This window comes from Cynara cardunculus (assembly GCF_001531365.2).
Source record: "Cynara cardunculus var. scolymus isolate 2C chromosome LG 7, CcrdV1, whole genome shotgun sequence".
NCBI classification, from domain to species: Eukaryota; Viridiplantae; Streptophyta; class Magnoliopsida; order Asterales; family Asteraceae; genus Cynara; species Cynara cardunculus.
Genome location: NC_037534.1, coordinates 6,419,302 through 6,441,825, shown reverse-complemented (window position 1 = coordinate 6,441,825; position 22,524 = coordinate 6,419,302). Strand labels below are relative to the sequence as shown.

General features: G+C 35.9%; 3 protein-coding genes across 7 annotated transcripts in view; 1 reads left to right on the top strand and 2 right to left on the bottom strand.

The window, feature by feature from the left end:
* The first annotated feature begins 823 nt into the window (after positions 1 to 823).
* On the top strand, positions 824 to 8,552 carry LOC112515944 (methionyl-tRNA formyltransferase). Its single transcript, XM_025122927.1, has 12 exons — positions 824 to 1,096; positions 1,208 to 1,270; positions 2,045 to 2,179; positions 3,951 to 4,053; positions 4,933 to 5,003; positions 5,083 to 5,187; positions 5,684 to 5,717; positions 6,263 to 6,363; positions 6,916 to 6,975; positions 7,037 to 7,240; positions 7,491 to 7,609; positions 8,308 to 8,552. The coding sequence occupies exons 1-11, from the start codon at positions 959 to 961 to the stop codon at positions 7,584 to 7,586; spliced, it is 1,110 nt and encodes a 369-aa protein (XP_024978695.1). The 5' UTR covers positions 824 to 958; the 3' UTR covers positions 7,587 to 7,609; positions 8,308 to 8,552.
* A 6,632-nt stretch (positions 8,553 to 15,184) lies between these two features.
* On the bottom strand, positions 15,185 to 17,301 carry LOC112515785. Of its 2 annotated transcripts, XM_025122716.1 has the most exons (3): positions 17,077 to 17,301; positions 15,736 to 16,527; positions 15,185 to 15,622 (listed from the first exon to the last, which is right to left on the bottom strand). In XM_025122716.1, exons 1-2 carry the CDS (start codon positions 17,237 to 17,239, stop codon positions 15,737 to 15,739), a joined length of 954 nt encoding a protein of 317 aa, XP_024978484.1. In that variant the 5' UTR covers positions 17,240 to 17,301; the 3' UTR covers positions 15,185 to 15,622; position 15,736. The 2 variants fall into 2 exon arrangements, with proteins under 2 accessions (XP_024978484.1, XP_024978483.1); XM_025122715.1 differs by lacking the exon at positions 15,185 to 15,622 and having other exon boundaries at positions 15,652 to 16,527.
* Positions 17,302 to 18,259: 958 nt separating this feature from the next.
* Positions 18,260 to 22,524, bottom strand: part of LOC112515598 (protein AAR2 homolog) — a 7,962-nt gene continuing 3,697 nt past the window's right edge. Inside the window, exons 7-13 of one of the 4 annotated variants that reach the window (XM_025122495.1) lie at positions 22,261 to 22,353; positions 22,081 to 22,152; positions 21,882 to 21,914; positions 20,979 to 21,119; positions 20,067 to 20,123; positions 19,202 to 19,297; positions 18,262 to 18,608 (exon numbers count right to left, since the gene is read on the bottom strand). In XM_025122495.1, the coding sequence (XP_024978263.1) occupies positions 18,564 to 18,608; positions 19,202 to 19,297; positions 20,067 to 20,123; positions 20,979 to 21,119; positions 21,882 to 21,914; positions 22,081 to 22,152; positions 22,261 to 22,353 (537 nt within the window). In that variant the 3' untranslated portion in view covers positions 18,262 to 18,563. Of the gene's footprint in view, positions 18,609 to 19,201; positions 19,298 to 20,066; positions 20,124 to 20,978; positions 21,120 to 21,881; positions 21,915 to 22,080; positions 22,153 to 22,260; positions 22,354 to 22,524 lie in introns of all 4 variants that reach the window. The other 3 variants (XM_025122496.1, XM_025122497.1, XM_025122498.1) reach the window with 3 other exon arrangements.

The following is a 22,524-nucleotide window of genomic DNA, read 5'->3' as shown; positions in this document are numbered from 1 at the left end:
TGTTTTTTTAGAATGAAAAACCCATTTAACTTTTTTATTTTGATTGATTAACAATTTTTTAATAAATAAACCATTGCACTTTTAAAAATTGGTTAATATTTACTAACTAGTTAAAGTTCGATGATCTATATTTTTTTTAAATCAGGATCTTTGGCATTCAAAATGTGAAAGTTTGATGGTTTTTTAATTTAAAAAAATAGTTTACGGACTTAATAATTTAAAATGAGAAAGTTAATGATCTTTTTATTTAAAAAAAGAAAATAGTTTAGTGATTAAACTATTCAAAATGAGAAATTTTTATTGAGTTTTTTGGACTTTTCAAAACACTTGGGGGCTATTTGGTAGTTGCTGGATGTTTTAGTTTAAGATAATTAAGTTGTCAGAATGATTAAAAAGCTCTATAATATAATTGTTTGATAATTGTTCAGAATGAAATTAAGATGTTAAATTGTTAAAGAAGATATATGATAACAAAATCATTCAGAGGATTTTAAAATATTAATTAAAAAAAATTCAGAGGATTCACAAGTGAGTTGGTTGTATGTTTACCTCTTAATGGTTCCATTAAGAGGCAGCCACTGAATCGTTAAAAGGTGATTATTGTTTGACAAAAAAAAGTCTGCCTCTTAATAGTTCTGAAACCCTCTAAATGGTTTTGTATCTTATGTATCTTTTAACCATTCAGCACTCTAATTTCATTTTAAATAATTACCAAATAATTATATTTTATTTTGTACTATAATATAAAAGTATCTTACACATTCTAACCACTTAATGATTATGCACCAAAATTGAAATTATAAAGGTTGAAAAATGACATTTTTACCCTTTACGGTCGAACGACGGAGAAAGAAAGCATCTAATCCGGTGACGGAGATGGCTTCGAATATGATGAAAGCAGCCGGTGAAACACGACTCTGAATGCTTGTTTACTCATCGGAACCAAGCAGCCGGAACAATGCACCACTCATTGATGCTCCGCCGCTTTTGCTGTTTACCAACGCCTTCCTTTTCGTCTTCTGCCGTCGCTTTTTCTACTTCTCTAACCCCTTCTTCTGCCAAGAAGAAAAAACTCGTTTTCTTGGGTTCTCCATCGGTAATCTGTTGCTCTTTGCTCTGTAATTTGTGTAAACAGCATTGTAATAAGTGATTATTTGTGATTTTGATTGAGTTGCGGTTTGTTAATTTGCTATCTGTTTCGTGTTAGGTTTCTGCTTCTGTTCTCGAGACTCTTCTTGACGCATCCAATGCTGCTGATTCCATGTTTGAGGTACTTACTTTTATATGAATTGTGATTGATACTCGATGCCTCAACTATATTTCGATTTCTTTATATGTTGGAAATTGTAGAAATATTTGTGAATATCATGTCATCAATGTTTGAGAATTATGACTGTGGGTTCAATAACTTGCTTACACTTATGATGATAGGGTTCATTCTTTCTAAATCTAAGGCTGTATACCTTTTGTCTTAGAATTAGTAAATATCATTTGAGTTGGAATTGGCTAAATCTCATAACGTAATATGCTATCTCTATCTGTTTGGCATCACACAACGAGGAATCAGCATTATCACTTTGGTTTGAGTTAAAAACTAGCATTTTCCGAAGGCAAAAACCGATATGAATTCTAATTACAACCCTACTACACCAAAGATCATTGGGGAAAGGTCTTTGTATACAGCATTTCCCTTTGACATGATTAACATTATGACAGATGTTTTATCTGTAGCACTTTTGAGAATTTTAGCAGTGTATCAATTAACCATTTGACCTCTAAGTGTATCTAGTTTTTGGAATGGTTGGTGTATTCTTGTTTTTAACAACTTTTGGAACAAAAAACTAATTGCTGTAGTTTTCAGACAGACAAGCATTGAATGAGTGATTATAAATCTGGCCGTTGGTGTACTGAAAGCCATCTACTGTACTGCCTCATGAGTGATTATCTATCGGACCCTTTAATGGATTTAGTCATTTAGATTTCGGAGTAGTCAATGGCTTGAAATTAAGAAGATGACTTGTGATTGTTATCTGTTGTGATTCAGGTTGCAGCTATTGTTACTCAGCCACCTTCAGGGAGAGATAGGGGAAGAAAGGTGATGCCGTCTCCTGTTGCACAGCATGCTCTTGATAGAGGTTTCCCTGCCGATCTGATTTTCACACCTGTTAAAGCCAGCGAGGTAATGTAGCATATAGTTTATACTGACTCTCATCTTTGCGTACTGACTTCACACGTTTAAGAATTAATTATGTAAAGTGTTTTTCTCAATCTGGTTCATGTATGATATATTCCTTCGGTTAAAACAAGCTCAAGCAGATGGCATAATCAGCTTTCTTGTTAATAGTTGCTAAGTTTCTGCTAGAATAAGTTGTTGACTAAAATTTTTACACTTGATAGAAATTAATTTTCGAATATATGGTTTTTGTCTAGCACTTGGCCTTTAAATAGGCATAGAAGATGGTGGATGAATTTAATATCAGTAGTTGATTTAGGTTTTGTTAATCCTCTCACTCTTTAAAAGTTCTATATGGATAGTAGTTTTAGCATGCATCTGAATGAGATGAATCAAAGGTGGCCTTTGATTCGGTCAGAGGTCAAGCTTGTTTGGTAAATCAACTTCATGCCTCATGAATCGGGCCACAGCCACTTATTGACTCAACGCAGGTTGCTTATCCATACCATTAGAAGCAAGATTTTTCCATTGCTACTCTTTGCTTTCTTTCTTCTTGTAAACTTGAAAAACAACACTGTCAACCAAATTGGAGATTGAGTAGCTTCTTCTGCTTGGCTCACACCACCATCTGTTTAGTTCTGCTGCTTGGTTTACACCACCACCATCCACTTTGTTAGCTCCTTCTCCGCCCCCATTAACCAGTCCAAATGAGGACGTGTCCTAACCAGGCTTTTTCCAATAAAGTGAGGGCTGATCGGCCCTTTGGGCCTGGTCCTCACCTTAACCGGTCCTTTTCCAGCCATGGCTGCGCTGGTTCTCTGTCTGAGTCCCATTTGTGCATCTCTATATACAAGAAATAACCTTTTTAAGGAAACCATGCAACTACAAACAAGAAAGTGAAACCCTAATCTACATATCTAACAAAAAGGAAAAATAAAACTATTTATAAAATAAAATTGTTTTAATTTTATATTTAACTTTAATTTGTATCATTCATAGCTGTAAAGGGAAACTTTTAGTCAACCCATCAAGATCAATAATCAAACGGAGAATTTTCATTTCGCACCAAATTATACCCAGCCTCTTTATCATTTTGGACCAAACCATTCGAATCTGTCAAACAGCCTGTTAGTGTTATTTAAAGTGCAAGGGGCAAAGGTCTCCAATGGGCCCAGGCATGAGGAGCGAGGCGAATAACTTGCAAAAAGCTCTTTAACATTAGTAGCATACACAAAGAAGCCACAACCTTCAATTAAAGAATAACCAATCAACAATTTAACATGAGCAGTTTAGACCAACATTAACATACACACTAAAATCAGATAACCACCAATGCTAACAATTTCAATCAACATCAACTACATGTTAACCATTGACATATAATTAAATAGTCATTAGTTAACATCTACAATTTTACATATCAGCAATGAGATCTATTAATCAATGTCATTCAATTAGCACTAACACTCTAATAGCATGTTAACAATTGATATTCAATTATCCTCATGTTCACAAATAGATTCATCAAAGATTAAGAGAAGATACAAATAGCAATATCGAAGGCAAAACGAAGGACTTAATGGGACTGTGGTTTAAATAATAAATGAAGTCCTGCTAAATAAAATTGACTTGCTCCTCATTTCAATGGATCTTGTGTCTTAGGGGTGATGTGTGTGCCTCTGCCCCTCACAACTACCTACACCTTTCACATCAAATGATTTCTTGTCCATTCAACATTCTTTTATGAGTGTGTAGTTTATATTTCATTGTCATGCAGGAAGCATTTTTGACCAACTTTAGTGCAATTGAGCCCGAACTTTGCATCACGGCAGCATATGGCAATATATTACCAACCAAGTTTTTAAAGATTCCCTCATTAGGTCAGTGTTCTTTATCAGCGTTTTGGGTTTGTAAAGATCTCATGATGCTTTTAGATAGAAAATCCAAAGCTTCGTGACCCTAGCTGGTCATATGTTGCAGTCTCATGATATAAACGCATAAATTAGTATCATAACCATGTCATTTTTTCGTATTGAACATATACACATTCTTCTCTCGGAAGTTGTATTGGTGGGATTCTTGAAAGCAATTCTTCTTCTTCTTCTTTTATGACTCTAGAGCTTATTTGTAAGTTTGCTAAACTTACATGACAAAAGAACGAGATAACTATCATGAACTTGAAGTCACACAGATTATGCTACATAAACTCCAATAGTTAGACCCAATAGTTAGACCTATACATCTGTTACTCGTGAATTCCATACCTTAACATTTGCCTTGGTGGTTGATTTTTTTTGGATTTCTTAGCTGTCATCGTGATGCTTATTTTCGTCATACATTTACACAAAAACTTGAAAACATTTAAAATTTGAAAATTCTCACTACCTATGTTCTTTGAGTTTCTGTTAATCATATTGAAAAGGCAAAATTCTACATTTAATTGTAATATTGAAAAGGGAAGATTTGCGAACATCCCGTTATTAAAAGAAACCACTTAAGCAACATCAAAATTATAGAGGTATTACAATTTACAATGTCACAAGACGTGAAGGCTCATGTCTTGATAGAATTAGAGAAAATCTTATGTTTAGTTGCGACTTTGATGAGATATTTATCTAACTTATTATTAATGATATAGCTGTAAAAAACACATGGCCAAACGATCAAGTGTCAAGTGTTGTTTCTCTGTTCTATTTGAACTAAAGTTCGTTGAACTCTGATGCTAGGCGTAAAGCTTAATTACTTTTGAATCTTCCTAGGGACTGTTAATATACACCCAAGCTTGCTGCCTTTATACCGCGGAGCAGCTCCTGTTCAGAGAGCATTGCAGGTTCATTTTTCATTCATATATTTTGAAGTAAATAGTAGAATGATTGCATCTTTTTGTAAGCGATACACAAATTCATCAGGATGGAGTTAAAGAAACTGGCGTATCATTGGCATTCACTGTCAGGGCACTGGATGCTGGTCCCATTATTGCATGCGAAAAAATGGAAATAGATGATCATATTAAGGTATGCATTTCCTTGCATTCTTTTCATAAATTACAAAAAAGTAATCATATATTTAGAAAAAAAAGTAGTAGATTTGCTGTATATCAATCATCTTCTACTCCAAGAACACAATTTGTTCAATTCCGTTATGCCGTCTAGAGCACAAATGGGTAGATAGTAGAGCTTCTTGCCTTTCTCACAACAGAGATTATCAAGAAAAATGAAAATGAGAGACGTATGAAAGTAACAAAGTTTCAACGACACTTATGGCGCCAACCCGATTAGAACCATTGGCTTGCAGAACACACATTTTTCCATATAAAAGCTAATTGTAGATGAATAAAAATGGAAGCAGTATACTACAATGCAAATAGTTAAACCTATTAATGTTCCCAAGTTCATTACACATAATAAATTAGCATTCCTTTTTGCTAGTAAATGTGGTCATTTCTTATATGTAATTGTAGAATTTGGGATTATTAGTAGGTTAATAACGTTTGACTTGGTTTTTTTGCAGGCTCCAGAATTGCTTGATCTGCTATTTGCACGAGGTTGATCATTCTTCCTTGCTCATTCGTAGCTAGAGCAGTGTTCTTTTTTCTGCTACTTCTTGACGTCTGGTCCTAAACCAAACATCTAACTTAATGCCTGTTTACTGTGCCATCCTATTGATATGACACAGATGGAAGATGTCATACAAGTGTTTCAATATAGATGAGTCTAGCTGGGGCGCATATGACCACAAGTTTTGTTTTAAATTGTCGTATTTGTATTTTCTTCATCTGCTTTTCTTGATTCAGTCATGAATTGAATGTAAGATAGCTTAGAACAGAGACTTATGAGGGACGATACTAAGTTGTTCGAATTTGCATGCCACAATTTCCATCTGAGCTAGCTTAGACTGTTGTTTCTGGGATATATAGGCCTATTCAGATAACAAATGTACAGTCTTCAACCGTAGGCCCTTGATTAGGATTGTACACAATCTTATACAATTGTGTTAATGAAAAGGGCTTCTTTCAGAGTTTGCAGTAATCATACGTGCATGGTTACGTAGGTATCTGCATCTACAGCTGATTGATCCTAATATGTGCAGGATCTAAACTTCTGCTTCAAGAGCTTCCGTCTATATTTGATGGGTCAGCAAAGATGAAAGCTCAAGCACAGGATGACTCCAAAGCTACGTTGGCTCCAAAGGTATATTTTATTTAATGATATTTTATTTAACTCCCGAAAGTTTCTTGATTGCCAAGATTTATGTCATCAGTTCAGTTACGCGAGTTCTTTCATACATCGAGACATTCATGGCCTTTATGGAAACTGTGATTTTTTTCTTGTTTGATGCTGCTTTAACTAGTTATATATCAATAGCGTATAAAAGGGCTCTTCTGCAATCAAAAAGTACACGTGATTGTTTCTTAAGGGTGCGTTTGGTGCGACGTGAAGACAGGGACAGAACAGGACTAAGTTTTTCTTTGTCCTACCAAAATAAGTGGAAAATAGGGAGATGAGACAAGATTGGTAAATTACTAAACTACCCATGTCAATTTAAAACCCTAAAGCCTTGCATAATTCTTTCACCTACCTACCTCACCCTCGCTCGTGCCCATCCAGTCCTGACCTGTCCTGTCACATCTGCGTCCAAACTCAGAGGTGCGTAAATTTGCACCTGCTTAGCCATGAAGCTGCCTAGAAAATTGGAAGAATGTGAATTTTGGTAAGCCAATAAGGTTTTGCTGCTTGATGCAGATAACTCAAGAGGAATCATGGTTATTATTTGACCAAGAAGCTTTAGTTCTACATAACAAGGTATGCCATAAGATTAATCTTGTCTGATCCAAATCTGTTATCATGACATACAACCTTCTAGGTGCGGGCTTTTGCAGGTTGGCCAGGAACCCGTGCTAGAATTTATGTGATTGATGAGAAGAGTGATAAATGCAGCGAGCTTGAGCTAAAAGTCATCACTTCTAGAGTTTATCACAGTAATGATGTTCAGAGTAGCAAAGATGATGAGGTGACCTTCAGGAAAGGGTCACTGATCATACCATGTGGCGGGAATACTGCTCTTGAGGTGATCATTCATGGACCATAACAAGATTTATTCAAAGTTTATATACTTCTCACGAAAACTCAGATGAACCCTTTGGGGTAGCTCAACTGGTAAGACCTGGGTTTGCTCCCCAACGAGCACTGGTTTGAATCCCCTTAAGGCCACTGGAGGCTGTTAACTTCACGGACCTATGGGATTAAAAAAAAGAACTCAAATGTAGATATGATATTTATATCGACATGGGAGCTGATGTTAGTCACACAACTGTCAGGTCCTGGAAGTCCAGCTGCCGGGAAAGAAAGTGGTCAATGCAGCTGCATTTTGGAACGGTTTGAGAGGTCAAAAGCTGAAGAAGTTGCCATTGTAGAAGCAATATTTCTAAAATCAAAGGTACGTTTTAAGAGTTCAATACTTTCTTCAAACTCCTAGCACCTGGTGCGTGCATTTAGGATGCTTTTGGTAAGTGGGATGGGGCTAGAACATACAAAAACTTGTTATCCCATATTTGGCGCAACATTAGACCAGGACTAGACATCACGTTAGTGGGACAAAAATTAGTGAGATGAGACAAGATTGGTAAATTACTAAACTATCCATATCAAATTTTAAAACTTTCTATAATTCTTTCACCCGCCTGCCTCCACTCTTGCCTGTCCTGTCACATCCACATACCAGACACACCCTTAATGTCTTTTGTTGTATTGTAGGAAAATTAACTAGACACGAGTTAATTACAATGTGCGAATTTGAACCCAATCTAGAAATTGTTATAATATGCAAGTCTATATAGGATAAAAGAGCAACTCAATTGGAATTCAGACGTCAAATATACTCTTCTAGTTTTATCAACTCTATTAATCCAATGGGGTTCGACTCCGAGCACCACCCACTTGCCACTGGGTCGCCGTGAGACACCTACAGTGGCGGCACTCCAGGGTGGCATCATACCCATTTTGCAGACCACCATCAATCAAGACTTCATCACTGATGCCTTTTACCATGTGGACCATGCAACCTATCAAAACTCAAGTATTTTGGTTTGTCTGTAATCTTTATAACATTTCTACCTTATTTTCTTATGATATTAGATTCCCTAGCAGCAAGCCGTTTCGGGACTTTGTGGAAACAGCAAATCAGATCGCATGTAAAAAGATTTCGGCATGAAGCAAAATCTGTAATACCAATAGACAAATACTTTCTCTGGGTCAAGTTTGAAGATCAAAAGCTAGCATTTTGGTGTTTGAAAAGCTTACAGTTGAAACTAGTTTGTATTATTGATAGATTCAAGTTTTGAAGGAACAATTCTTTTATGGTATCCTTGATTAGTAGCCTATGAATTTGATGAAAAGATCCAATACGTTGTTATGACGAAACGATAGGTTCGAGATCCGATTTTTAGCATGATTTGTCTATTTAATGCAATATAAAGATGATACGTGATAGGTATGCATGTTATAAGTGTTTGTATGCAAAATGAATAAAGAAAAAACAGAACAAAAATGAGTCAGGGGCCGTCTATCATATGTTTAACAACAAAAGAAATTACACTCAGTTACCTTGTCATGTAACATTACCGGTTATCAAAATGGATTGTTGGTAAGAGTCTTAAACCCAGTAAGTGTCTACCGGGTAAAAATCTCACTTACCATGTAAGACTCGGTTTTTTTATACCTCTTATCGAATAAGATTCTTGATGTTCATCCGGCTTAATTTGTAAGGCAAGTGATACTGAAGGGAGCTTATCCAGTAAAAATTAGAAGGTACAACCACAAGGGTGGTGCTTGATTGGTTTGGACTTGGCTCTAAAGGTCAAAAGTGAGGTTCCAGGTTCAAATCCAAAGAGGAATAAAAATCTCCTTGTGGCCACAGAGGTTCAAATACGGTGATATCGGACTATCTGCAAAACAGGTGGTCGCCCTGGGATTAGTCGGTTCGTATAGCGGGTTAGATATCCAGGTTAATAAAAAAAATAAAAATTAGAAGGTACAATGGTGTATTTTATATATACAATATAAAAAGCAAATTTAGATTTAAAAAAGAAAAAGAAAAAGAAAAGGATTAGAAGGTAACCAGATTGGTGACTGATTCTATAGATTTAAAACTAATTTAACAAGTGGTTATGGTTTGGGTTGGGTTGATACCGATGCATGCAATACGATTCTGACGGCTTTTTTCCTTTCATTTCACTTCAACTCTACAACTTCAAAATAAAACCAAAATTTCAAATAACATTCTATCTCTATTTACATTTAATCAGACTAAATTATATATAAAAAACAAGTATTAATATTAATGTATATAAATAAAAAAAATTAATAAGTAAAAGTATTTTTAACAGATTCTTTATAATATCTCTAAAATAAAGAATCAAAAGTCAAAATCCCTATATTTTTTTTTGATTAACCTGAATATCCAACCCGCTATGCGAGCCGACTAATCCCAAAACGACCATCTGCTTTACAGATAGTCCGGCATCACCGCATTTGAACCTTCGTGGCCACAAAGGGATTTTTATTTTTCCTTGGATTTGAACCTGAGACATCCTGTTACTTTTGACATTTGGAGCTAAGCTCAAACCAATCATACACCACCCTTATGGTTCAAGATTTTTTATTCAACTCAAATAGTTTTTATATTTAGTGAATTTCGATGCCAACTATATTATAAAAAAATTACAAATTTTATCATCCCGATAAATTTATAATAAAAAACAAATAAATCAATCTTATTGATGGGAAATATTAAAATAACATTTCGTTCTAATTATCAGAGAATTTTATAGAATTCTTTATATTTAAAGTTTTTTATATTTCTCCGTTTTAAAAAATAAGATAGAGGAACATGTTAAAATAATATAAACTTTTACTTTAAAAAATCTGTTAAAAATGCTTTTTAACATGAAATGAAAATTAATAGATATGGATACCATTTTAGGTTAAATCTTATGTTGGGAACATAAAAAGAGATGGATCTATATTCATTCATGTCACATTGTGAATGACAATTTGATATAGGGATTTATTTAGCATTTCAAATATAAAAATACTAATAAAAACATAAATTAATAAAAATAGTTATTCTTAGTCATTTTTTCTTGAATTTTAAAAATATCATTAGTTTCGTAGGTGACACTTCCTTAATTTGTGTAAGAGTCAAAATGTAAAAAAATAAGGTTTTGAACCAAATCTATAAGCACATGGACTAAATCTGTAAATTAGATAAAGATCCACATGTGACGGAGTTGGAACTAATTCATAGATTTAATATTTTAGATTTAAAATGAATATAATAGCCTATTTTGATCTTGCTAAATCAGAACAAAAAAATATTAGACAATTCATGCAAAATACTAGACATTTACAAGAACTGTTGGACCGGTAACTGCACTAGGGAGCCGCCCACGTGATATTGTCCGCTCTGGGCTGCCCCGGGGTTTTCCCGCACGGCAACAACCCCTCACGGTTTTGCTTTCTAAAACGCGTCACTGGTAGGAGAAGACTCCCACTTCCTTATAAGGAAGAGAAGACTCCCTAGCCTCACCGATGTGGGATGCTCCTGCATTGCTACAGGAGCGGTGGGTTTAAGGACGAGGATTTGACCTGCCGAGGGAACACCGAGTCTGCTGACCCAACATTCCCCCCCCCACATTGGTGCGGCCCTAGCTCTGATACCAATTGTGTGTCCACAATTACTGATCAATCTTCAATATCTTCATATCAATCATGACAGATTCTTAGATATTACATGTAAGAACTCAAGAACACTTGAGAGAGAAAGTCAATGCATGTAAGCTCAGTCAAACTCTCTTATTAATCTGAATATTACAATTAAGCTCCTCTACATCTAATTACAAAGATTAAACCATATTTATATGGTCAACCTAACTAACAAAGTCAAAGTCAAACTAGTCTAAGAAAGTCAAACACGCTGACTTTACAATTATAGACTAAAATTAATCTTTCAAGATGAATACAATTAATACTGATTTTTCAGTCCTAACAAGAACAACCCTTCACATGGAAAAAACCTAGCTTCACATGAAAAATATTTATAAGAAAACACAAGAAACCTTAAGAGTGTGTCTTACGCTCTCATGAAAAGTGATTGGCCTCAATATCTCTCTCTCTCTCTCTATATATATATATATATATATATATATGAAAAACTGAGAAACATCTTAGTAGATGTTCATTCATATGGTATGCAGATGTGCATACAAATAATTTATAAGTAATTTGTCTTGTATGCAGATGTAAATAACATGCATACGTGCATAAAAACAAAGAAATATCTTCAATTATTTATATACATATATACATACAGTATACATGAACAGTCACGAAGGTGTTTTTAGTTTTTCACTTTTTAGGTTTTCCCACTCCCTCTCTCTCTCTCTCTCTCTATATATATATATATATATATATATATATATTAGGAAAGGAGAGGAGTTCCTTTCCTTGCTAGAGACAAAAATAGTTGCAGGAAGTAACCATCTCTTCCATTTCCTGGTCAAATCACACTGTTTATACCCTCCTTTTGTCTCTGTCTCCACACATCCTCTCTGTGTGTGTTCTGCTACCCTTTTTGGTATCATCATCACATTGTGTGTGTGTACTACATTAAAATCTCTGCTCTTTTAAACCCCTTATGATTTGAGGACAACCTTCTATTTCTATTTCTATTTCTATTTCTATGGAATAATGTCCTCAAAACTTCCTCAAATAGAAAGAAAAAAACACAACCCACCAACAACAAAAGCAGTAGAAAAGGGTGAAGAACCTGCACTTCTCTCTGCTGCTGCCTTACCCACAAAAAATGTCAAGAAATGATCATTTCGAGATCTTACAGATAAAGGTCTCCATTTTTAAGTCTTCTTTCATTATATTATATATATAGCTAGAAACCTGCTTCTATTCTTGCTACTAATCTTTCTTGCATAACCATATAAACAGACATGTGTACTCAAAGTTAACATTCACTGCCATGGATGCAAGAACAAGGTCAAGAAAATACTAAAAAAAGTTGAAGGTAACATCAACTTTTCTTTCTTTATTCCCTCTCGTGGGTATTCACTTGTTAAAGCCTAGCTATTTGATGAGGTTGAACTCCTATTGTTTTGTTCTTCAAGATTATCTCCATTTGACTTCCTTTTAGATCATGTTACTACTTCAATGTCCATGATGATACTCAACTCCTATTTGTGTTGACCATTCATTCTAATGGCTACTCAACTTGTTCTTTCATTTGACTTCTAAATGCTTTGACCATATTTAAATGATGGTTTTACCTTTTACCTGCTGCAATGACCAACATTGATGATAATGAGAAACAGTAAACAAGACAAGGATATATGCCAAGAAAACAATTCAAAGGGTGTAAGAAAAGAAAAGAAATGATTTTGGCACCTTTTTATATATGGAATGGAAAGTCCAAAGATATTGTTGGGTCTGATCATTGAGATGGGATTATATTTTGCATGCAGGGGTTTACTCTGTAGATGTAGATGCAGAGCAGCAGAAGGTCGAAGTATCTGGAAATGTTGACTCCACCACCCTAATCAAGAAGCTGGTAAAATCAGGCAAGTATGCAGAACTTTGGCCATCTACTGACCAACATTACAACCAGAATCAAGATGCTACCAGTTCCATCAATGGTGGAAACCACCAGAATCAAGATACTTCCAGTTTCATCAATGGTGGAAACCACCAGAATCAGATACAAAATCTGATCATAGGTCTCAATTATCCAAAAACTCGGCCTCCTAGAAGCCTTGAAGACCAGTTGTCTCTCGAAAGGTACTTGAAACAGAACATGCGTATGGCAGAAGAGAGAGAAAGAGAGCAGAACTTCATGCCTACCATCAACATGGAGAATCATGGTCACATGGGATGGGATGGTAATGGTAGTCTAACTGGAGAGAATAGTTGTGGTTATATAGAACTGGAAGGCAGTCAACTTGGAGGGTTTGGTGGAAGCTTCAATGGCGGTCTACCAAGTTACCATGATCATCAACCTGCAACTTTGCCGAGGTTTTACCATGATCATCAACCTGCAACTTTGGCAATGATGAACATGTATCAGCCAAACTATCCCGCACCATTGATGACGAAGAGGAATTATGTGCAGAAGATGCATGGTAGTATGGGGAATCATGTGATGGTGCATGATAACATGTACATGCATCAAGCCCAGACTTCAAATGATCATGCTCCTCCCATGTTTCGCCATGCTCAATATTACTAATCCCATATCATATATCATGGCTAGCTACCATAATTTGATCTTTGTAGTACCTGGTAAGTAGTTTTTATGGAACTTGTAGTAACCCCCTAATACAAAGATTATTGGATGAGCAAGCATCTGTTGCTTGATTAACATGCACATTAATCCATAATCTACTCGCTTGTTTTATGGCATCTCTCCCGAATTGTAACCATGTGGGTCCCTTGACAGTGATAATTCTCCAATATTGATTCTGTGTGCAGAGGTGCCTTAATCACATACAGTGGAACACTCAAATTGCGCAGAAGGGGCGAACCTAATTAGGAACATACAGTGGCACGGACCACCGCTTCATGCCTCCATCGTAATGGAAAAAAAAATTACGTTCCTGAAGGTGCTACCATATTGTTTTGTTGAGTGCCTTTATATTCGTTGAAACTAACAATAAAAACCTAAGTTAATTTCTCTTGGTTGAGTTGGTTTCCGTGGTCTTTCCCCTCATAGGCGCGGGTTCGAATCCAGTGTGTACCAAAATTTCCCAGTTTTTAGTTTTAATTCGAGTTCATTGTGATTTTGGAAAGAATTGAGATAAAAAGCTATAAAAAGCCAACACTGGACCTCGCATACACAAGGCAAGGAAGAAACCAATGATGATGTTGTGAAAAATATTGATTGCTTTGGGCATATTTGTTAACAGCTTAATGAGACTCACAGCTTATTTGGTCGGCTATAAATGATTGTTTGGTATAGAAAATGATATAGAAAATGGCTTATTCAGTGAGCTTCAAAGGGGGAGTTTTATGCAGAAAGTCAAGTTTTTTCCAAACATGCCCCTCATAATTATAAAATAAGTTCCTTCCATCTATGAAAAAACCTTCCCAAACAAAAAAATTCGCAATTTATTCAGACAGATAATCGACATAGACAACTTTACCTATATAGGACTTCATAGAAAACCAAACAAACATCTTCTTTGTTTCTTATAGTCAAATGGTGCCACCATATAAAAACATTCCGAGGTCCACCTTTGGTTACCCCGCCCCTTATCTTTGAACATTGTGTTGTGACCCAAAGGTGGACCAACAAAACATTTCATGCATATCTTAAAAATATTCATGCTTACACATTTCATAACATAACATATGTATATATAACATTAGTTGCATGAATATAAAATATTGTACTTTTACATTTATCTCTTTTACGTATAGATCATGAAAACTCACATCGGCTAGTCTCATTGCTTAAAGCACTTTTAAACGTCTCGGATCTTTCCTACAATTTTCAACAAGTAACAACTATTAATCGACTTATCCTCAATATACATTTGTTCGTTTCTTTGTTTATCAATCCAATTCCCAATTTGTCCAAATTCGTAGGTCATTCGTCATTGTTTGAATTGTCAAGAATTTGTCCCAAAATCGGGTAATAAATATAAGAAATGTCCAGATGTCTAAATAGTCCATTTCATCATTCAACCTATTCGGGATACTGGAACTATTCACAAGAATCTTTCATACACTTGGTGTTCTTGAAATTGCCAGATTGTAATGTTGACAAATGGGTGGTTTTCAACAATGGTTGACGATTACTTTGACGACATGATTAGAACCGAGGACCCCACTTGAGAACCAACGTTGAGTTGGAAAAGTGTGACGTCTCTTAAGAAAGTGAAATAATATGGAACACAAAATAATATCAAACATGCAGATTATTGGAACAAGAAATAGTATTGAACACACAGAAAGAACACAAAATTAGGTCGAAATTGCGAATCATCACACTCTGAGGGCACTTGTAGAAACTTGTTTACAAACACTCTCAACAGCAACAACCGATTTATACATTTTAAGGATGTCAAAATGGTTTGGTAGGAACTGACCACTCCTTTAACCGGTCTATAACAAAAAAAAAAATTGTCTTATGGGGACCAACCAGTTACAACTGGTCAAAATTTAACCGGTTCTGGTCTGGATCCGGACTTTAATCAGTCCTCGGTCCTTAAGTCGAACTCTAAGTCAAACACTTAAAGATTAGGACCGTTAGTATTGGCCATCACATCTCCGGTCCTAGTATTAGATTCAAGTCGCACCCTTAATTCCCCACGGCTATCCCACTGTGTCAGAGTCTTTGCTCAGGTAATTGAAGCACAGAATACCGGTGAAATATAGATTTCATGACCTAATTCCAACAAAAATGAAAACGGACCATGCAGATTAAATTGAAACAGATCATAAGATACTGATAATATACAGTTAAACTTGTAAGAGTGCCAGCAGAATAAAGAACAGAACCTTAACGCTTCTGTGCTTTCCTACGTCTGGACTGTGCCTTTTGCCATTTCTTTCTGGGTACCACTCTGCTCTTAGGTTTCAGCTTCAACTCAGGTGAGAACTTATAATTAGGGTCTCTCATTCGTGCTTGAATGTCCTTAAAGAACTCCATGTTCAGCTTCTTTGGTCCTCCCTTTCGAAGCTCTTCATATTCAGGTCCAGAAACAATATTTTCAAACGCCCCTATAAGAATATCCAAATCACTCATCACCTCCCACACATTTGTGTAACGCCCATCGGGTCCCTTCTTTAGTTTTTTCAAAGCATTCTCAACTGCAAGTTTTCTAGCTTGCTTTCCCGGGGATAATTCTTCTGGTTCCTCCTCAGATTTTAATAGCTCCGAGAGGGTCCTATATTTCGGTTTTTCCTCAAATTCGAATAATTTATCAAGATATGCATCACTTTTCTCATTAGGATAGGGGTCTGTAGGAATGTCGTCATCATCATCACCTTCACTACCAGTCCAGAGTGTTTTCTCTTCATCACTGCCAGACCATACACTCCTTAACTCATCACTATCATCACCATCAATAAGATCTGAGTGATCCTTTGCTTGTTGTTTCACTTTCTTGATCTCTTCATCAAGATGTTTTTTACGCTTTTCTGTATCGCTTTCATCTTCGCTTCCTGTCCACAGACAATCATCTTCATCGATCTCTTTTCCCCATGCTTCTCGGAATTTCTTGTCTCCAGGCTTTCCATTGCCAAACAGATCATAATGAGGTTGTCTACCTCTAGCATATGATCGAGATGCTGCAGAACATTATCCAAATCCCACTTAGACATTTCAATGAAGAGAATCTCGGACAAACAACAAAGTGAAGCAGGAACTTCATGTACTATTGCAATACTCTGAAAGAGCGAATGGTTGTCTAAGCTGGGTTCTACAACTTTTCTAGACAAAATCAGTTTGAATCTCAAAAGCTTCCAGAAAGAAAATATAAAAGAGAGCAAAGAACAATGCAACACAGAGAACAAGATGATCATGGAGGAGATGAAACGGTAATATGATGAACTAGCATATATCCAAGTAAAATCTGAAACTTAATACTTTCCACCATTTAGGTGAACATAATTCTCAGGACTATTGTCATCCTTCATTTGGACCCATGGCTAGTTCGCCCTGAAGTCCTCAAATCAGTCAGTCATTTTCACAAACGGCTGGACTACATAAGACAACATTGCAAAGTAACATAACACGTAACAAAAAGATTCCAAAGGGATTTCCAAACAAATAAATCCCATAAATGAAGACAGCAAAAAGAACGACCTTTAAGATAAAATAGAGTGATATATGCTAACCTTGTGCAAACGAGAAGGGCGACCCACTTGTTGGGGTTCTTGAGCCGACGACAAAGAGGGAATCGGGTAGGGCATTTGGTAATCTGAAATATGGGTTTGGAGTTCGGAAATAGGTTTGGGTGATTTTGTAGAGGGATGGCAGCAGAGGGAAGCGTGGCGCCATTTTTTTCTTGCGAACTGTGACTTTTGGTTCGCCGTAGTCACATTGTTAAACCCACCAACGCCAAAATTCAGACGCAGTCCATATTAATTACATGCATGGTCTCACGAGGAGTTCAGAATTACACTTCTTTCAAATATTTACCGAGTATTACCATGCACTTATTTAGCGTCTTAAATGTCTTTTTAATCTACCAGTACTTGTACATGTGATGATTTTGATGGATTATAGTATCATATTAACAATAACATTATCAAATGTGATAATACTTGTGAAGGGCTTAATTAGTGGTGTAAGGACGACTTGGCCCGCAACCAAGATCGCATCGAAAATCGTCCCACATCTCTGATTTAGTATCACATGTTTATCATCTGTGATTGTCTATGGTAAAAGAATGTTCTCTTGTTCTCGTAAAATGAAGATATTCTCGTTTGAACTCTTATGTGTAACAGGATCTCCAAAAATATTAGAGTGTCCACTCATCTTCCTGGCTTGTGAAAGTTTTCATGTAAATCAAAGGGTTGATATTGAATTCATTGCAAAAGATTGACAAAGTAAGAATAAATTATTCATATATGAATATTACTCGTGTAAGAAAACATGAGTTTATATACATCTTTCATTCATATATGAATAATTGGTATAAAAAAGTAATGAAGTAAACCCATTTTCACATACGAATCTTTAAATAGAATTTCTTATGAATCATTTATTTGCCCATTGTTTTTTCTTATTTTTACAATTTATATATGGTCCTATGATAAAAGTTAAGATATAGTGAGTTTTATAAAGCAAAATCAATACCATCATATTTTACGACAATGGTAACTAAGAAAGATGAAACAAGTTCCATCTTAATCACTATCATATCCAGGAAATTGTCACCAAGATTTCTTGACCCGATAAAACTTGAAAAGAACCTTGAGATCTAAGTGACGGAAATCTATGCTGTTATAGAGGTGAAAATACAAAATTACAGTCGGGAACGATATTTAAAATAGCGGTCCAAAAATAATGGTTCATATAATATTTCTTAGAATTATATATAATTATATATATACAATATGCCTACATAAACATATCATTTGCAAAATAGTAAAAGTGTTCATAAACGAGCCAATCGTAAGCAATAGGTTCAACATCTGAGTCAACATCATCTAATACGTTCACTTCTTCGTTTAGGCTAGCTTCCCACTCTCCCCCTTCATCCCTAACGTTAATATCGAACACAATTTACTCTAAATATCGGTCAAAATTGCGGTAAATTCGATATTTTGCAAAGGACCGCTATCCGAGATATCGCCGCAATTAACAGCATAGCGGGAAATTAACCGTCACTTGGCTCATCCAGCATCACAACCGCCGGAGCAAACTGCGAAAACAATGTTGTTAGTTCATGTGCAAGATACATGAACGTGCAGGATTTCTAGTGCGATATTTAGCATACAACCTCCTCGTGAACGTAGTGGGACCCACCAATGAGTTGTGTGTTTGATCGGTAGCCCAAGTGTGCCATCCTCTTATGAACACAATTTTTTTTTGGGTAATCATGGATGTTTGGGCCAACTTTTTGTGCACCTCGACTAATCCCATGGGACCCTAAAGACAACAAGGAAAACCATGAAAATTCCCGGTGGGCTCTAAGGAGACTCGAACTAACGAATTATGAAAGGGAGCCCCTAATCCGTAGCATTTATTCGTCAATTGAGTTGGACTCAAGGTTGTCTCATGGTGGGACCCACATACGTTATCGGGTGACTACCAAGTTCGTCTAGACAAATACTAGTATGAGAGATCATGGGACCAAACAAAACGTACCCAGTACATCTCACTTGGAGGTGTGGGTTATGATGTATGCAGAACTTTCCCCTGCCCCAAAGGGGTAGAGATCTAATTTTTACAGAAACAAGTTTTATCGAAAAGGATGCGGAATCATGCTTGCACTTTAATATATATCATACTAACCTCATCGTCTTCGTCATAACAGATGCCATCTCCCATGTTCTCCGTCTGAAAAACCCACCCAAGAGACCTCTCCAGCAATTCTTTCAGTTTCCTTGTCTACATTTATACATACAAAGATATTTAGAATTCCGTATGTGTCGTTTCATACGATAACGGTTAACTTCAAGAATATTTAAAGAAATCATAGACTTGATACTCATGCCCAAAGATTATTGCTTCAAGATGACTCACCTTCACCTCTCGTTCTAGAAATCACATAATGGTAGATTATACAAGCCACATTGTGTAATTTATATACTTTCAAGGCACTAGTTTTTGCCATTTATGGGTTTTTGCTTGCAATTTTTTATACAAAGTGTTCTATTTTATATACATAAGATCCCATACGAACCAACCGTAAGCAAGTAGAATAAAGGGTTGTTTCGTTGGTTTCCATTAAGTCCTGTATGGATAAAGTTGTCTGTTTGGATTAATCTGTATTTGTAGATTAATTTGTCCGTATAGACTGAGAAGGTTTTGTTTGGGAGGGTTGTTTCATAGATGGAGGGTATTTTATAAAAGGAAGGGACAGGTTTAGAAAAAACTTCGCTTTCTGCATAAAGCTCCCCTTTGAGCTTATTGAATAAGTCACTTTTTATATCATTAAGCCACTACCAAAAAGTCATGTATAGCTGATCAAATAAGTTGTGAGTTTCATTAAGCTGCTAACAAACAGACCCTAAGAGTAGAACTTATGCGAGCCTATAAGAACTGAGCCAAGGCTCAAGCTTCTCAAAAGCCGAGCCCAAGCTTGAGTCTTCCGAGCTTAGCAAGCCACAAGCCATAGAGGATAGCAAAGGTCTACAAGAAGGCCATGTTCACTCACCCACGACAAAAGGTCGCCATCAACAACCTCGGCTTCAAACACAAGTGAAAAGAACTCCTGCAAAAATTCAATCAAACAATTTAAATCAATTAAGAGTCTCCCTCCATCCTATGAAAATTGCAACATAAACATATAGCTTAAGGAAATTGTTTGACTATTTGCCGAACATCTAAAACACATCGAGATACTAAATAGAGTAACTTTGTGTACCCAAATCAATACCATCAATTTATTTGTAATAACGATAATAGGTAGATACTCCCCCTCCGTTCCAAAATAAATGTCCATAATGAAAAAGGCACACAGTTCTATAAATATGTAATTATACAGTTTATAGTTAACCAAACAATTTTACCCTAGGAGTAATGAATTTCGCATCTCATAAGTAAGGGTAGAATTGAAAAGTGGGCACTTATTTTGGGACAAACTAAAATAGAAACGTGGACACTTATTTTGGGACAAACTAAAGTAGAAATTTAATACTCCCTCCGTCCCAAAATAAGTGTCCACGATAAAAATGGCATAGTTTTAGATATGAATAATTATTATACTTTTTACTTAACCAAATGACAATTTTACCTTAATTAATATATCTATCTTATCCACTCCTAAATATTTGCGCATATAGATTTTCAAATCTAATTATCTACTTTTGAAAGTAGACACTTATTTTGGGACAAACATAAATAGAAATGTAGACACTTATTTTGGGCCAGAAGGAGCATGTAAAACTTGCCAAAAAGGAAAATGCGGTATTTTTATGGGACACTCAAAGAGGAGGTGCTGACCAATGGAATCTTTCACAATGGCCTCAACCAATTTGGATAGAGAGAAAAAAAAGATTCAAAAAGATCATCCTTGAGTGCTTAATACACTGGAATCATTATAAAAACAAACGATAATTTAGAATACCTTGCACAGGTGTTGAAGAAAACTGTCAGCAGATAGAAAGGAATCATCTAATAACGTCAGAGGCCCCTTGGCAGCACCATTAGTATCTGTGTGTTCTTTATGAAATGCATATTTGAGTTGATAATAGAGGACCTTGATAAACTGGAAACACATGTAAACTTAAATGTCAGCAGGGATAACAAGAAATAACAGCATTGCAGACGATATAACACCCTTAGAGCTTGTTTCTTAGCAGCTTAACAAGCTTAATGGGACTCGCAGCTAATTCGATCAGCTACACATGACTGTTTGGTAGTGGCTTAATGATATAAAAAGTGGTTTATTCAGTAAGCTTCTAGGGAGGAGCTTTATGCAAAAAACCAAGTTTTTTTCAAACCTGTCCCTCCCAATTAAAAAACACACTCCTACCATTTATGAAAAAACCTTCCCGATCCAAATAGACAGATTAATCCACATAGACAACTTTATCCATACAAGACTTCATGGAAAACCAGCCAAACTGCCCCTTAGTCGTCAAAAGGGAAAAATGCAACAATGTTTTCCTTGGTTCCTCTTTTGTGTAACAAATAATATTTTTTCCGCAATCAATGTAACAAAATTTTCAAAATTTCCTATTTTTTACCAATTTTGACCAGGCTCATCTTGTAACACTCAATGACATGGATGTCAAGTTTATAGTCCACTTCGCCATAAACCTTCTGTAAACATTCCTTAAATGACTAGATGGGTATCCACGTCATCAAATGTTACAAGATTAGCAGGTTATCGGTCAAAATACAAAATAGAAAATTTTGAAACCTTGTCGCATCTATTGAGAAAAAAAAAGTTACACTAAATAGGAACTAAAACAAACTTTGTTGCATTTTGATGCACTTTTCCCTTGTCAAAATCATATGAGATTACCTTGGTGAATAGATGACTCCGCGTGTGGAGAGGCTTCAGGATGAAAAGGAAAAAAAGTTACGACAAGATCATTAGAAAGAGTCCAGCATGAAGATGATTTATTTCAAGTAAATGGAAATGAAAGTAACAAACCATTCCGGCATCCACAAGTAGCATATATAAAACAAAATGAAAGCCCATCAAAGGTCTAAGAACTTACAGCTTCGGTACAACCAAATAGAAGGTTAATAAAAGCTTTCCATTGAAGAAATGCTTCAAGTGATTGTCCCATCTGCCACATTAAAGGAGTTTAAGTTCACAGATTCCCTTCAATAAAAACAGCGTCTTAAAGAATTATCAAGAATGGAAGAATGTTGAGTCTATACTGATAAGTTCGTACCAAAAATGCAACAAAAGCAAATTGCAGCTCCGCAAGAAGCAAATCCTCGACCCCTCCATAGTCTTTCATCAATATGCTTTCCAATAGGTTTGTCTACATTGAGATATATATATTATATAGAGAGAGAGTCAGGTTCATACGAGAACAGTAACTAAATAAGAGAATAAGAAAACGGTCAAATCACATGTGATTCACGCGACTTTGGCCGCGACTTGAGGTCACGGGCCAAGTCGCACACACACCCTTGTGTCGACCGTTAGTGTA

Bases quoted from the DNA above. Each gene is read 5' to 3' on its own strand.
- LOC112515944 (XM_025122927.1), top strand. From the start codon at position 959: ATGCACCACTCATTGATGCTCCGCCGCTTTTGCTGTTTACCAACGCCT. The intron at 2,180-3,950 runs GTAATGTAGCAT...ATTGTCATGCAG, and splicing joins CACCTGTTAAAGCCAGCGAG to GAAGCATTTTTGACCAACTT. The intron at 5,188-5,683 runs GTATGCATTTCC...GTTTTTTTGCAG, and splicing joins AAATAGATGATCATATTAAG to GCTCCAGAATTGCTTGATCT.
- LOC112515785 (XM_025122716.1), bottom strand. From the start codon at position 17,239: ATGGCGCCACGCTTCCCTCTGCTGCCATCCCTCTACAAAATCACCCAA. The intron at 16,528-17,076 runs GTTAGCATATAT...AATGTTCTGCAG, and splicing joins GCCCTTCTCGTTTGCACAAG to CATCTCGATCATATGCTAGA.